This window comes from Mobula hypostoma, chromosome 2, assembly GCF_963921235.1.
Source record: "Mobula hypostoma chromosome 2, sMobHyp1.1, whole genome shotgun sequence".
NCBI classification, from domain to species: domain Eukaryota; kingdom Metazoa; phylum Chordata; class Chondrichthyes; order Myliobatiformes; family Myliobatidae; genus Mobula; species Mobula hypostoma.
Genome location: NC_086098.1, coordinates 64443644 through 64459708, shown reverse-complemented (window position 1 = coordinate 64459708; position 16065 = coordinate 64443644). Strand labels below are relative to the sequence as shown.

Genomic DNA, 16065 nt, shown 5'->3' with positions numbered 1-16065 from the left:
TCACTTTCACTTGAGATTGTTTCATTTTTTACAGGATAACTGGACAGCTCTTATTTCAGCTGCAAAAGGAGGTCATCTAGAAATTGTAAGCGAACTTATTAATTTCAGTGCTAACCTGGAGCACAGAGATATGGTGAGTGTAAAATGAAACTCTTTTCCTGTTTTTCAAGTTACGTTTGACCATGAATTATATTGAAAAATACAGTACTGTTCAAAAGTCTGAAGCACATATATATAGCTAGGATACCCAAGACTTTTGCAGTGTATTTGTCAATGTGGAGTGGAGAGCATGTTTCTCAACCTGGTGGGAGAAAAGGATGTTGGTAATAGTGAGTGGAGTGCTGTGGGAAGGTTTGGGACAGGTGGCAGAGAAGGAGTGTTGAGGGGAGGGAATGGCCTGGGTGCATTCACACCCAGCCCTGAGGCACCAGATAAGGTCATTTGTTTCCAAACAATTGGTTTATTGATCATTACAGAATGTCTCTCTGGCACTTTCTCTCTCCCTGCCGCCTTCCCACTCTCAGTCCACACTAGAGACCCATATCAGTTTGTCATCACTCACATAAATCATGAAATTTGTTTTATTTTTGCAGCAGCAGTACAGAGCAATACATAAAATGAATATAGTACTGTGCAAAAATCGTGCGCATCCTGGCTATATATGTGCCTAAGACTTTTGCACAGTATAGTATATGAACATAGCAGTTTGAATAAAGACCAGAATAACTTGTACTGATTGAGGTTAATAAAGCTTATCATTAAACAAAATTGAATGCTGAAATAAATTTGCAATTTCATATTTAATTCAAACTGGCTAGATATTTCAGTAATGAAAAATCTTTCCTTTGTATATAATGCATGATTAAATTGAGAATACATGAGTAGCAATATCCTTCTCATGCACCTTTTAATTTTAATTTTGTTGTGGAATGTAAACCATGCTTTGGCACCCCATGTTGGATTGCAAATTAACAGCATCATTGAGTGAGTGGGATACAAATTTATTCAGTGAATCTAGTGTTTTTATCTTGGTTAGCCTGTGTAAGGTGAGGTGGTGATCTGTGCTGATAACTGGCTCTGAAAAAGTTAATTGCCTATTTGCTTCAACATTATAAATTATGTTGGCAAAAGGAATATAAAAAGAAAATGATGTTTATATTGCAGTCATAAAATTGAAAATTGATCTTGGGGTAACTAGTGCTAAATGCACAATGTATAATATTGCTTTGTTTTCAATGTTTGGTTCTGTTTAAGTAAGAGTTTGAACTTCAAAGGTGGAAAGAAGAATTATTGCTTCTGTGTTGCATGTTTATTTTAGCACCTTAGGCTTTGCATAAATTTCTATCCTCATATTTTTCTGTCAACCCAAATCTTAAATATAATTGTGTTTTTTATTTTGACAAGTTTAATCAGCAGTGCTTATTGCAGGAGATGCATAGCTGTTTAATACTCAAAAACAGAATGAAATTTGTAATTTTAGGTGAACCTACAGCATATTATTCAGAAAAGATATATGTAGCTTTAAAATTTGAACCGAACAGATGATTAAGGCCATTGATATAAAAGGTGAGCAGAGTAACAATGTTTGGATTGAATTTGTTTCATATGCTTCTCCAAATCTTAATAATTAAATGTATATATGCAAATTTGCTTCTTGCTGGATGTGTTTTTTTTATAAAAGGGGAATAGGAATAGACCTATTAATATTTATAAATTGCTCTGATTTTACGCTATATGTTGTAGGGTGGTTGGACTTCCCTTATGTGGGCAGCGTACAAAGGTCATACGGAAATTTCACGACTATTACTTGAGAAAGGTGCAAACCCAAATATTACTGGACAGGTGAGTGATTTTCCTCTGGACAGTGCTGGAGGTAACCACATACATACCTTGATATCAATTCTCTTTGGTATATTTGATATGGGCTTCTACCTGCTATATTACACCTTGCAAACTGTGTACCCATAATGGGCATTGGAAAATCAGAGTTTACAGGTTATTGATCTAAATACTGCTATGTATGATCGGTTTCAAAACTTTGAGATCTCTACTTCTTTTCATAGTACTTTACTTACTGTTGTTCCTAGCCTTGTGGTTCTCAGTGGTTTTTTTTAAAATAGTAATTTGGTAATTTTGGTTTTGTCGGTTGCATACAGTTTGAAATGGTATTTTGTAGACTTTGGCTATTTTATTTCCTACATTTATATACTTGATAATTTTTTGTGTTCTCACATCTCAGCATGTTTCAAAAGCAGTCATTTAATCTAAGTGTTACTTTAATCCACAGTATAGTGTTTACCCTATCATATGGGCAGCTGGACGAGGACATCATGAAATTGTTAAACTTCTACTACAGCATGGTGCCAAAGTCAACTGTTCTGACAAGGTAAATATGTGATTTAGAATCCTTCATATAAGCTTATGCATTGGAGTGTATCAAAAATATAGTTTTCTCTATTTGATCAACAGGAAATCCTGTAAGATTTTTGTCTGCATGATTCAAGAGTGATATTTGAGATTTAACAGAAATAAACTTGAAAATTACAATCAGAGGAATTACAGTTACCCTTACCAGCAAGGGGGAAGACTTGATGTTCAAATTATTTCCTCTCTCTAAATGATGTGCTAACAATCTGAGTTGTCTGGTTTTTGTATTTATTTATGTTTTGTGTATCTGAAACAAATTTTCTTTTATCATCCGGCCTCCTAGCAGAGGCTATTAAAGTGACCCGTTGGCCAGAAGGTTAGATCAGTAATAGATCGATTTGAAGAAGAGATCGATTTTAGAAGTGCACCCCCGGGGGGGGGGGTGAGAAAAAGGATGATTTCAGGAAATTATAGTTTGTGATATTGCATTAACTTTTGTTAGTTTTCACTGTAAGGATAGTGCATGGTTATGAATATTTGCATGAGCATCCAAATGGGGGTTGCTCTTGCACTAGCATTTTTTTTAAACCTATGTAAGCTTCTTTTCTCTGGCAGAATCCATCATTGTTTGATTTTCCATTATATGGAATATAAAACACTGGAGTTGGATCCGTTTAGATTTTTTTTGCTTTTTATCTTAAATTTGATCGTAAAACCCAGCCTGTTTCTGTCTGCCATTCAATACTGGAATGCTGCAAATTTCTAACTTTTAGTTAAAAAAGAGTATAATGCAATAATTAAACTACTCAAAGGCAAGGGACAAAAATACAATGAGTTTCAAGCTTTAAACATATTGATGTTCTACTTCAATAAGCACTGGTATATTCTCAAATAGAAACTATTTACAAGTTATCAGAAGAAACAATTCAAGCCCTGTTTTGCACTGTCCCAGAATAATATAAGCTTGGCTGTTAATCTTGAAGACTCGTAGTCTGAATGTTGACTGCTGCTGAGTAGTAATGTTAGGTTTTGTGTCTCACGATACGGATTGTGTTTAATTCGTAGACTAGAAGGTAGTAGTTCAGTCCATCATGTTGGTACTAGTTCTGTGAGAGCGCTGCCATTTATTTATACTTGTCTGTTTCCTCTTTATTTTTCAATTATTTACTTAACTATTGTCCTAAATTTCACTACTTTTTTTTGTAACCTTTTTATGATCCATGTGAAAGAAAGTTGATCGTTGCTGGGATATTTTCACTTTTTTATGAGATGTCTTTTGTTTTGCAATCTGGAATAATTTTGCAATAGCTGAGATTACTTTAACTGGAAGAATGAAGAGCATCTTCCTAAATAAATGATGCATCTTTATTGCAAACTTTGTACTAAGATATTAAACAGTTTTTAGTGATAAAATATACTTGGAATGGAAGAATTGTGGTGAAATGTTAGATTTTTTTTTCCAAAGTAATTTGTTTGATTATTAAATGGAGGGTAAATTATTTTAGGAGGATTTTGATCTAGAATTTTATTTGAAATTTAAGTAGAAAAATAGCAGTTAACAAGTTTTATGTTTGTTTATAAAGATGTCGCATAACTTTCCATTTACAAAGCACTGGTTTTCTAATAACTTCTACCAAAATTGAGTGAAGAATTTAGTAGACTAAGAAAACATAACTTTCTGTAACCAGTGTATAAACAACAACAAAAGCAATGATTACCAAAGTGACTTTTTAAAAAATAAATAAATAAATTTAAATGCATGTTTAATTGTTATTTGCCTTATGTGAATAAGAATTATAATCGTGTCTTTGGGAAGGAATTGCTGTTGGTTCTGAAAATCATTTGGATAAATATTCGTAGATCATGAACAGCTTGTTGCTCAATCTGAACTATAGAATCCATTGAAATAATACATTTGAAATTATTTTAGTGTGTTTTCTTGAATGTTTATTTTTTTTAGTATGGAACAACTCCATTAATCTGGGCTGCACGAAAGGGTCATCTCGAGTGTGTGAAATACTTATTGGAAATGGGTGCGGATGTTGATCAAGAAGGCGCAGTATGTATCTGCAGTGGTTTTTGTTTAATGTCAAATGTGGTTTTAAATGGGTTTTGAAATTTGAAGTCTAAATAACGTATGTTAATATTTATAATGCATAGTGAAATGCTCTTGATTTTCCATTTTAAGATGACACTGGTGAAGTACAGATCCACAGGGACTTCTGCTGTTTATGATGTATGTAAATGTCTTGGATGAAAATGTAGATGGGTGGGTTAGTAAGTTTGTGGAAGATGCCAAGATTGGTGGAGTTGTGGACAGTGTAGAAGACTAGCAAAGAATACAGTGAGGTATACACCAGTTGCAGATATGGACAGTGAAATTGCAGATGGAGTTTAACCCAGATTGAGGGTTGCACCTTGGTAGGGCAAATGCAAGAAGACAGTACATTGTTAAAGGCAAGATTGTAAAGTGTTGCAGAGCAGAAAGACCTTGGCATCCACGTTCATAGCTCCTTGAAAGTGCTACACAGGTCTATAAGGTAGTTAAGAAGGCTTATGGAATGCTTGTTTTTATTAGTCTAGGTACTGAGTTCAAAAGTCAAGAGGTTATGTTGGGACTTTATAAACCTCTGCACTGGAGTATTGCATATCGTTCTAGTCGCTCCACTATAGGAAGGATGTTGAGGCTTTAGAGAGGGTGCAGAAGAGGTTTACCAGGATGCTGCCTTGTTTAGAGGGCATGTGCTATCAAGAGAGGCTGGATAAACTTGGACTGTTTTCTCTGAAGTGCCAGAAGCTGAGGGGAGATCTAATAGAGGTTTATAAGATTATGAGAGGCATAGATAGAGTAGACAGTAAGTATGTTTCCCAGGGTTGAAATGTCTAATACCAGAGGGAATACATTGAAGGTGAGAGTCGGTAGGTTTAAGGGAGATGTGAGGATTAAGTTCTTCTTATTCAGAGTTGTGGATATCTGGAATGCGCTGCTTGGTATGGTGGTAGAGGTAAATACATTAGAGGCTTTTGAGAGACGTTTGGATAGGCACACAGATGTAAGGAAGATGGAGAGATATGGACATTGTGTCAGTAAGCGGGATTAGTGTTTGGGTGTTTTTGATTTGCTTTTCAGTTGGTTTGGCACAATATTGTGGGCCAAATGGCCTGTTCCTTTGTTGTACTCTTCTATGTTATCACACATTTGTCCTATATATGTGCTATATAATAGAACTCTTTAAAACCTGAAGAAATTTTCTTGGCGGGTTTTTTACTTTTGCAATAGCAGAAGCTTGTGTTACTGCCCCACACAATCCAAGAAATAATTTCTTATTTTGTGCTAATGTTGCACTAAGTTTTTCACAATTGAATAAACTACTTTTCCATGTTAAATTAATAGTTTTTGTTTAGGGATTGTATTACCTTTCAAGCTTCTGCCTTCTCTAAAGTTCAAAGGAAAAACAAATTCCCTACCTGTTTTTGCCTTTTTTTTAATTTGTGGAACTTTCAAAGCTAATAGCAAGTTGTTTCTCAATTTATTTGTTAACCTTTTAATCTTTTTAAAAAATATCTTAAATTGTCTTTTGCAAATAAATAAGACTCAATTTGGTCACTTGCTGCGCGAGGAGTATGTAACTTCCTGATTCACTCTGTCAAAAGGTGTTGCGTCACCTTCGTAGGATTTTGTTTGACAATACTTACAGATTTTTGGGAATGTATTATGTCCACCTGTACGAGGTACATTCTTCTTGTACCCCAAACTCCCCAGAAGTTCATTGTAATGTACAAATATCTGTTCCATTTTTTTTCTCGCTTCACCCCTGACTAATGCTCTTTATTCTCTACACATACTGAGTTTAAAACCTAAATTAACGGATATATTAGCTATCTCCTCATTAGGAGGATATGAGATTGTAGACAAACTAAAGTATAAAGTATAACTAAAGTTAATAACATTAGGAAAGTATTACTTCAAGCTTTTAAAAAATTGAACTTTCTTTGCCCGTGCCTTTTTGTAGAACTCCATGACAGCTTTAATAGTGGCTGTTAAAGGCGGCTACACTGAAGAAGTGAAAGAATTGCTAAAGCGCAATCCAAATGTCAATTTGACTGATAAAGATGGAAATACAGCTTTGATGATTGCTGCAAAGGAAGGTCACATTGAGACTGTTCAGGATCTGTTAGATGCTGGTACTTATGTCAACATCCCTGACAGGGTTTGTACATTTTTCTTTCCTTTACAGTGGTATGTTTTCAGAAAATTTTAATTGAAACTAACCACATCAGTATAAATATTCTTTTTGATATTATAATCTTGGAAAAAATGTGCATTTTGCAACTTTAAGCTTCCAGCTGCTTGTAACTAGTAATGTATTATTTGTATACTAGTTGAAATATAACATCTGTTTATGATTTTAATTATAGTTTGATAACAGGTTTTTTAATTATTGGAGCTTTCTGCTAAGAGATATTGCAATCTTAAGTTCATCTTAGACTGTCTTTATTTCCTTCTCATTTTTTAAATTTCTGTTCACACTGTCCCTTCCCAAACTAACTGCCTGGGCATTTTTATCTTTTGTAGTTGCCCCCTCCCATCACCAACACCCCCCCCCAACCCCATACATGCATGTGCACAAGTGTAACCATTAAGATTCAAAGAGAAATACAGGTACTTTGGCCCATCAGCCACAAAGCACCCACTTACAATAATTCTATATTATTTCCATTTTGTTCTATCCTGCATTCACATCAACTCTTCCCAGAATATACTGTACTGTGTAGGAACAATTTACTGTGGCCAATTAATCTGCCAACCTGCATATTCTTGGCATGTTGGAGAAAATTAGAGCACATGAAAGAAGCCCATGTGGTCACGGAGAGAATGTGCAAGCTCCACACAGATACACTGAGGTCAGGATTGAATCTGGGTCAATGAAGCTGGGAGGAGGCAGCTCTGGGAGCAATTCCACTGTGTCAGCCATCACTATGTACATCATGTTTTGGGGTTTAACTATCTTTTTTTTGCCTGCCAAAGGCTTAAACTGACTTCAGTTTGACCTCTTACAATAGAATTCAATTACTATGTCCAGTTTTGCTTTTATATTCTAATTATCATTGATGTGAAATTGTATATGGGAGAATTCTCCATAAACATTTGTTTTTCAGAGTGGTGATACCGTACTAATTGGTGCTGTTAAAGGGGGCCATGTAGAGATCGTGAGGGCTCTACTGCAGAAATATGCTGACATAGATATAAAAGGGACGGTAAGTCAAAACATACCTATAGGTTGAGATAATTAATTTCATTAATGTTAGAGCAGACAGGTTTTACACAAAATTGGAGATCATGACTGATCACATGCTTTCTGCAACAGCATTGTTTCTCTACTCATGGAGAAGGATATTCTGTACAAGGCAATGGGTCAGAGTTATGGAATGTGAGCAAAGAAAATATTCTAGATTTCCATCTGCTATTTACTGACTAGAAATTATTTCTACAGTGAATTATCTTGAAGAAATGTGCAGTGATACAGCACAGAAATAGGCCCTTTGGCCCAGCTAGTCCATGCCTACTAAGATTCCCATCTAAACATTTTCGCATGATTGGCCCATATCTCTCTAATATACCTCCTGTAGCTAATAAAGTGGCCAGTGAGTGTAGTTTCGTGGTCTTCTGGCTGTCTCAACGTGTTGTGTAGTCAGAGATGCTCTTCGCATGCTTTTTTATGTGAGTCATTGTCACCTTGAACCAGACTGGCCATTCTCCTCTGACCTCTCTCATTGACAAGGCATTTTTGCCGACTGGACTACCATTCACCCGATGTTTTTTGTTTCTCGCACCATTCTCTAGACTTTACAGACATTTGTGAGTGAAAATCCCAGGAGATCAGTAGTTTCTAAGATACTTAAAATCTGCCAAATGGCCTAACTCTGGTCCTATGTCTTATAGGAGGTAAAAAAGGGATTCAATCATGATCGAATGGCGGAGCAGACTCGATGGGCCAAAAGGCCTAATTCTGGTGCTATGTCTTATCTTGTGGTCTTAAACCACCCCATATGGCACCAACAATCATTCCATGGTCAAAGTCACTTAGTTTATACTTCTTCCCCATTTTGATGTTTGGTCTGAACAACTGAATCTTTTGGCCATGTCATTAGGGTGTACCTAATAAAGTGGCCACTGAGTGTATATTTAGTTTCCTAGTAGACTTTGGCTTGGCTTGTACCAAAAGAATAGGTACTAGAAGATATTGAAGTGATTTCCTAGTTCAATTTTAAATGAGTGCTTTAAGGTGCAGTGTAAACTAGAGTTGTGAGATGGAGCCAGTACTACGGTATACCATTTCAGGTTCGTGGATGGGATTTCAAACTGGAGTCATCATACAACAAAGAATCTGAGCCTTTGGCCCACTGAGCATGTATTGGCCATCAAGCATCCATTTACGTTAATCCTATGTCAATCTTATTTTTATCCTCACATTTTGTCAACTTCACCAAAATTTTACCACTCAGTACACTATGGCAAATTAATGTACCAACGTGCCTGTCTTTGGGATGTGAAAGTAAACTGGAATATCTGGAGGAAACCTAGTGACAGCATCAAAGGTCAGGATTGGTTCTGGATCATGGAAGCTGTGAGATAGCAGCAGAACTAGCTACACTACTGCATAAACAACATTTTTAAATAATTATCTGTATTCAACTTCGTGCTGTTGATTCAGGGAAATGAATAAGTTTGTTAGAATGCTGGAGGAAAAAGTGCAATTTTTATTATTTCCTTAGTTCCTGCCTCAAACACAATGATTTAGGGTACAATTTATATATAAGTGGGGCACATGGACAACAGAGCAACCGGTATTCGTATCTACCATCGCCAGACACTGCTACTGTACAGAAATCGCTCAAGAACAAACCTTCATGATGATCTGCTGGAGAAGCTACGCGACCTCTGCTTGCTGCGGGGACCAGGCCTCCAGTACTCGGTGTCGCCTGATGCAGGTGGCCGGGGGTGGGGACGTTGTAAGCAGTGTGTGAGGAAGCGGAAGCACAGCAAGCGGGCAGGGCTTCGTGCTAGGCTGAAAACAAACACTAGCCGGCCAGCTGTTCTGTCCATTCTGCTCTCCAATGTCCACTCCTTGGACAATAAATTGGACTACATCCGACTCCAGCGGACTACTCGGCGTGAGTTTAGAGTCTGCTGCATTTTTGTTTTTACAGAAACGTGGCTCAGTGACAGAGTTCCAGATGCCGCCATTCAGCTAGACAGGCTCGCTTTGTTTCAGGCCGACAGAGATGCAGCTCTGAGCGGTAAGCCTCATGGTGGTGACTTGTGTGTATACATCAACATGGAATGGTACAAGAACTCTGTGCTAGTCTCTAGTTACTGCTCATCGCTAGTGGAGTTTGTGACTGTTAGATGCAGACCATTTTATTTACCATGGGAATTCACCACCGTCCGTATAGTCGGTGTCTACATTTCCCCCAGCTCTAATGCTAAGGAGGCGCCCTGTGAACTGTATGGGGCTATTAGCGAACTGCAGAACGCACACGCTGATGGACTGTTTATTGTTGCCGGAGATTTCAACCATGCGAATCTCAAGTCAGTGCTCCCCAAATTCCATCAGCATGTGAACTTAGCAACGACAGGGACGAATGCATTGGACCTTGTTTCTTCTTCCAATTGCATCAGCTGTTCATCTATCAGTTCTTGGTCATGGGAAGCCAAAACCTCTTCAACATCATCTTCGTCAGCTTCTACAAGCCAAACTCACTTTGTCCTTACTTCGTTCACCACAATCGAAACGCTTAATTATGTCCAGTTTTACGCTAAGTGTAACACCTTTACGAGCTCTTTTAGGCTTTTTCGATATCTTAGAACTCATCTTGCAAACGGATGCTAAAAATAAATTGACATAATGCACAGATGCTCAAAGGCACGTGTTTAAGCAATGCCGGCTAGAATGCCGTTCCAAATCCAGGGGAGAGCGGCTGCTCGGGGCGCACGCTGCTTTTCCCACACGCTACCTTTGTTCGTAACAGTGAAAACACCTTCTGTTAGCGAAAACAGATAACTAATGTAGGTCTTTCGTAACAGTGAGGTTTCGTAAAGCGAACGTTTGAAAAGCGGGGGATACCTGTATATTGTAATTTGTCCTTTACTGTGCCTATTGTCTTGTTTATTAATTATTGTACTGTCTTGCACTGTTTTGTGCACTTTATGTAGTCCCATGTAGGTCTGAAGTCTAGTGTAGTTTTGTCTTGTTTCAGGTAGTCTAGTGTAGTTTTGTGTTGTTTCATGTAGCACCATGGTCCTGGAAGAACGTTGTTTCGTTTTTACTGTGTACTGTACCAGTAGTTATGGTTGAAATGACAATAAAAGCGACTTGACTGGACTTGATATTTGAATCACAGCTACAACATTTTAGCTTTGTTTAATGGTGATAAAGAAAGTAAACAAGGTCCTTATTGCCACTTCATAGCAATAGGCTTTATCTGAAAAGTAATTAATGTTGTGGGAAAAAATGTGCTCAAATGGAACACAAGTCCTCACAATGTTACAATGATGACCAAATAACATTTTCCAGTAATGACTGGAAAATTCTGACAACAGATAGAATGAGACAATTCACTTTTGAGTGTTGTAGAATGATGGATAAATATTCTTCGTTGTAAAGTCAGCCTCTGAGTTAATTTTGACATAAAATTGAATTTTGATTTGCATGGTCCAAAAAAATGGAAGCTCTTCTTATGACCCCACTTTCAACAAAGTAAATATTGAGTGATACTGAATTTTAATTAAACTTTTGTTATCATTTCTTCTCACAATGTGTTTAGGATAATAAAACAGCTCTGTACTGGGCTGTAGAGAAAGGAAATGCAACCATAGTAAGAGATATTCTTCAGTGCAATCCGGACACAGAAATCTGCATTAAGGTATGACTAGATATTTACCAGAATCATTACAGTATTAAATAATTTTGATATTTTTGCATTTTTTTCTTTTCAACCTATTCTAAGAAGGAATAGTCCAATTTGCATACATCTTGACACTACTGATGCAGTAACTTTTATTATGCAATGGATCTTTTTCCCAATTTGCAGTTCTAACTTGAATGATGACTTGAATAGTATTAGCAAATTTAAGATGCTTGTTTTTGCTTCCCACTTGTGAAATTTTATTGTTATATTTGTGAGGCTGTATAATTTCTGGTATTAGTCAATCTATTTTTAGGCTTTGTAGAACAGATTTTACTTAATGTGTATTTACTACTTTGTATAAAAATCATTGCAGTGAGAAATTATTTTGTGAATTATGAACCAGCACATGTTCTGGCCAACCTAAGCTGCTCTATAAACAGTTTCATAAAAATGACACTTAATATTGCCCTTCCTTATCTTAGTGAAGTTATTACATTTGCTCATTTATTCTTCATTGAATAACTGACAGAAATTAAATGACTCGTTCTTAAAAGGCAAGGTGCTCCTTTTCTCTCAATGAAATATGATCTGTAGCTTCCAAACAATCTCTTGTCCAAACAAAAGGTTTGGACTTGCTATGCTGAATTTGTCCATTTTTCTGTAATAATGCAATATTTTTTCCATTTCTTAATTTCTCCTGGTACGTTTCATATGCCACTGAATTCATTCTTGCCTGCTTCTCCTTTCTACTTTGTACACCTGCTGTTTATTTCTCAGTCCATAAAACTGGATAAGGAGATGTTCTATGTATTTTACTTCCTCAGAGCTCAGGATTCTTCAATGTACTCTTATAATTTTCAATTCTAGTAACACTTTCAGAAATCTAAACATGCATGAAAAACATAATTGACTTGATATATCACAAGATCTGCTGTGTTATTTCATTTGGGTTTGACCTATCTCTTTCTTCTGGTAAAATACTCTTTCTGTGCCGTCTTCAATTGTCCTGAATTTTTTAAAAAGTGTGTAAAGACTTATTTAGTTGTTAGTAATACTAATTCTGTTTCCCTGTCATTTTGATGTTACATTACACTCAAACCACAGGATAACATATAAGGAAATTGAACAAATGCCTTGCTGCCTTATAGGAATGTTCCATTAATTGTGAGAAGTGTAAAGAAAGCTTTTTTTGTGCTTAGCTTGTATAATCCCTAGCCTGGTTAGCTCTGGGTATATTAACTGGAACCTTTTGATTTCTTAATATCTCTAATGGTATTTGTCATCGCCATTTCGTTTATTTGAATTTTCTTGTCATCTCTAGAATGTGATATTTTGTATTACAATCTTTGTAAATGAAATCTTTAAACTGGAGTTCAATTAGTCTATTATTTCAGTTTTTAATCTCGTAATTGGTGGTTGCTGGGAAGTTATTTAGAATAAGATCCTTGACAATTGCCATGAAAACTTGCTTTATGGCAATATTGTCAACAAATAGATTGGCATTATTTGTTAAGTTATATAATTCTTCTGGTACTGAACTTAAAATGAACAGAAGGCTATTTGCTTCACTTTCAGGATGGTGAGACGCCACTCATTAAAGCAACTAAAATGCGAAATATTGAGATAGTTGAACTTTTATTGGACAAGGGTGCTAAAGTGTCTGCAGTAGATAAGGTAATAATTGCTCTTCTATGCAATTGATAAGTAAAATTAATACTATATTGTAATGTTATGTTATTTTTACTGGTTGAGAGAAGAGAGCTTTTTAAACTTGCTCTGGAAATATTGTATGAAATTTTAGATCTGCAATAGAAGACAATTTAGCAGATAATCTTGGAGAGCTTTGAAATAGTGTAATTCTGATTTTGCTGGCAAGAGTGAATTGCTAATTTGGGGTCTAAGATGGCTATTATGCATATCTCTAAATTCTGAGTATTTTAGACGACAGGGAAAATGGAGTTAGTATCAGTGTGTACTTTTTAATAGGCATGGTTAAAACACTTCTTTCTATGCTCTACAACTCTATCACTTTTACTGAGATATTTTGAACTGAAAATAGAAATTAGTGTAAGCAGTTGTTCTACTAAACAATTATGTATGCTTCTCTTTTATTGCTTTCCATAAATTCATCATTTGTTCACTGGGCTCTTGAAAAAAGGTAGAAGTTAATTGAAATTTTAAGTTGTCTAATGTAATGCATACATATAGAGTAGTATTTAGGGCCTTGCAAGAAATAAAAGCCTTTTTGCAGATGTAATGTTAATATAGAAAGTACTATTTTTTGAAGTATTGCAGAAGATTGGTATGATTTTTCTTTGTTTCTGGATTTCATTTCATATACTTTCATGTGATGGCAATAATTTAGGTCAAATATAATTTTCATAAATTGCTGTTGGATAAATATTACACAGCAGCTGTTTTGGTAAGCCTCAGTAAATTTTAAGCATTCTTTTAAAACCTGTACTTGAACTAACTTTTATCATTTGCATTACTAATCTGCATTAATGCTGCCTTGTATTTAATTGTGTTTTATTATTTATGTAACCTCTTAACTGCATACACATCCATTTACTGTTCTTAATTTTCTTTTCTAAAATTAAATCCCAAAAATATAATTTTTTTACTTTCAGTTTCAATTTTAGAAATCAGGTAGGTGAATTATTTCATAGTAGAATGTTGGTTTTGAATTTTATTGTGAATGAGACAACTATCATATAAAACACTTAAAAATGATTTTGGATCAAACTTTGCAGACGCTCAAACAGAGTGTGATTGCAAATTTGCAATAAATGGGTACAGAACAGAGATTGGGTAGAAAAATATGGGCCCTGAACCTGTCAAGATTTTGAGCATGCTTGAGTATTATTTGGGAAAGAATAGGAAAGTTCAATTTGCAGTATATGGAGATTTCCTAAATGAATGGGGGCAGATTACTGCTGCTTTGATGCTTTGATTGAGAGTGTTAATTGTGATTGATACACAGTATATACTAGTAATTCAATCTCTATTGAGATCAGCATAACGCAAGTTCTCATGGAAGTGGCAGTTTCTCTGCAGCAGCAAAGAGATTTGTCAGGCCTCTCATTCAGTCTTAATGTAGCCTATTAGTCATTCCCTTTGGGGTGATTTGAGGAAAATGTTATTTAAAGATCAAGTCCTCAGACTTTGGACAAAACTCATGGGTTGCCATGAAGTGGAGATCCCTGCTCTCCTAAACTGCTTGCAACATTTTAAAAGTAAATCCATATCAATTAGAGAAGTATTTTGAAATAATCTGCATGTAACTTTTGCATGACTGGCATTGAACTTCTATTTAGTGAGAATTGAATAGCCTCACAGCTTTAGGAGCCTGTGCTAAACCCTGACCTTGGGTACTGTCTATGTGTACATTCTTGCAGTGACTAGATTAATTTTCTCTGGTTTCCTCACACATCCCAGCGACATGCTTGTAGATTAATTGGCCACTGTAAAGTACCCCTTATTGCAAAAAAGCATCAAAAAAGAGTGAATGGATGCATGTGTGACAATAATTTTCAAAAGATACGGAGAAATAACCAAGAATGGGTCTTTGGTATTGCTCCACATTTTTCAACACAGTTGGAAACTCGGACCAGGTGAGTTTAAAAGGGAGTGGTAAAAGATCATGGTCAGTTTCCAATTTTAAGTTTTAGTTTGTACTCCACTTACAGTCCACACTTCTGGCTTTTGTTCTGGAACAACAAGGGTGCCAGATGCCAAACCATCAGGATTTTCAACCAGTTGGATACTGCATTATTTGAGTTGTATTTTGAATGTCTTTAATGCGGTCTCCTTTAAGTAAAAACATATGATTTAGAGAAGGATTTATCATCAATGCTTTCAGAAAGGGGACACTCCACTTCATATAGCAATCCGTGGACGAAGCAGGAAATTGGCTGAATTGCTCTTGAGAAATCCTAAAGATGGACGTCTTCTATATCGACCTAACAAGGCAGGCGAAACACCATACAACATAGATTGCAGCCATCAGAAAAGCATTTTGACCCAGATATTTGGAGCAAGTAAGAACATTTCTTGTGTGTGTGTGTGTATATATAGTTATTAAATTAATATATTATGTCACATGTACAGTACCAATGTAAAACACTTGCCTTCATACCATCCATACAGATCATTTCATTACAATAATGCATTGAGATAGCACAGGTAAAAGAATAACAGTATGTAGAGTGAATTGTTGTAGTTACAGAGAAAGTGCAGTGCAGGCAGACAATAGGGTGAAAGGCCATAACGAGGTAGATTGCGATCAAGAGTCCATTTTAACATGCTAGGGAACTGATCAGGGTGTTGTAACAGAAGGATAGAAACTGTCCTTGAGCCTAGTGGTATGTGCTTTCAAGCTTTTGTACTTTCTGCCCAACGAGACAGGAAAAGGGAGAATGCTTGGGCAGGGTGCAATCTTTAAACATGTTGGCTGTACATAGAAGTGCTCATTTCTGTGATGTGCTGAGCTATAACCACAACTTTCTGTAGTTACTTGCGGTTGCCATACCAAGCTGATCCAGATAGAATGTTTCCTATGGTGCGTTGATAAAAATTGATGAGGGTTAAAGGAGATGTGCCAAATTTCTTTAGTCTCATCAGGAAGCAAAAACACTGAACTTTCTTGGCCATGGTATCTTGTGGTAATATATGTATACGGAGGAAAAATGTCAGAGTTGGGTAGTTAAAATTATATGGCTTCTCTAATGGTATTGGCCTGTTAAAGTTCTTTGCTGTGTAAGGCATCTGAAACACAATTCTACA

At 36.1% G+C, this 16065-nt stretch overlaps 1 protein-coding gene across 5 annotated transcripts in view; it reads left to right on the top strand.

The window, feature by feature from the left end:
• Positions 1 to 16065, top strand: part of kidins220b (kinase D-interacting substrate 220b) — a 95788-nt gene that overhangs the window by 22035 nt on the left and 57688 nt on the right. For all 5 annotated transcript variants that reach the window (XM_063038035.1, XM_063038028.1, XM_063038044.1 and 2 more), the window contains exons 5-13: positions 35 to 133; positions 1744 to 1842; positions 2288 to 2386; positions 4328 to 4426; positions 6381 to 6578; positions 7528 to 7626; positions 11197 to 11295; positions 12856 to 12954; positions 15143 to 15320. In XM_063038035.1, the coding sequence (XP_062894105.1) occupies positions 35 to 133; positions 1744 to 1842; positions 2288 to 2386; positions 4328 to 4426; positions 6381 to 6578; positions 7528 to 7626; positions 11197 to 11295; positions 12856 to 12954; positions 15143 to 15320 (1069 nt within the window). The remainder of the gene's footprint in view (positions 1 to 34; positions 134 to 1743; positions 1843 to 2287; positions 2387 to 4327; positions 4427 to 6380; positions 6579 to 7527; positions 7627 to 11196; positions 11296 to 12855; positions 12955 to 15142; positions 15321 to 16065) is intronic.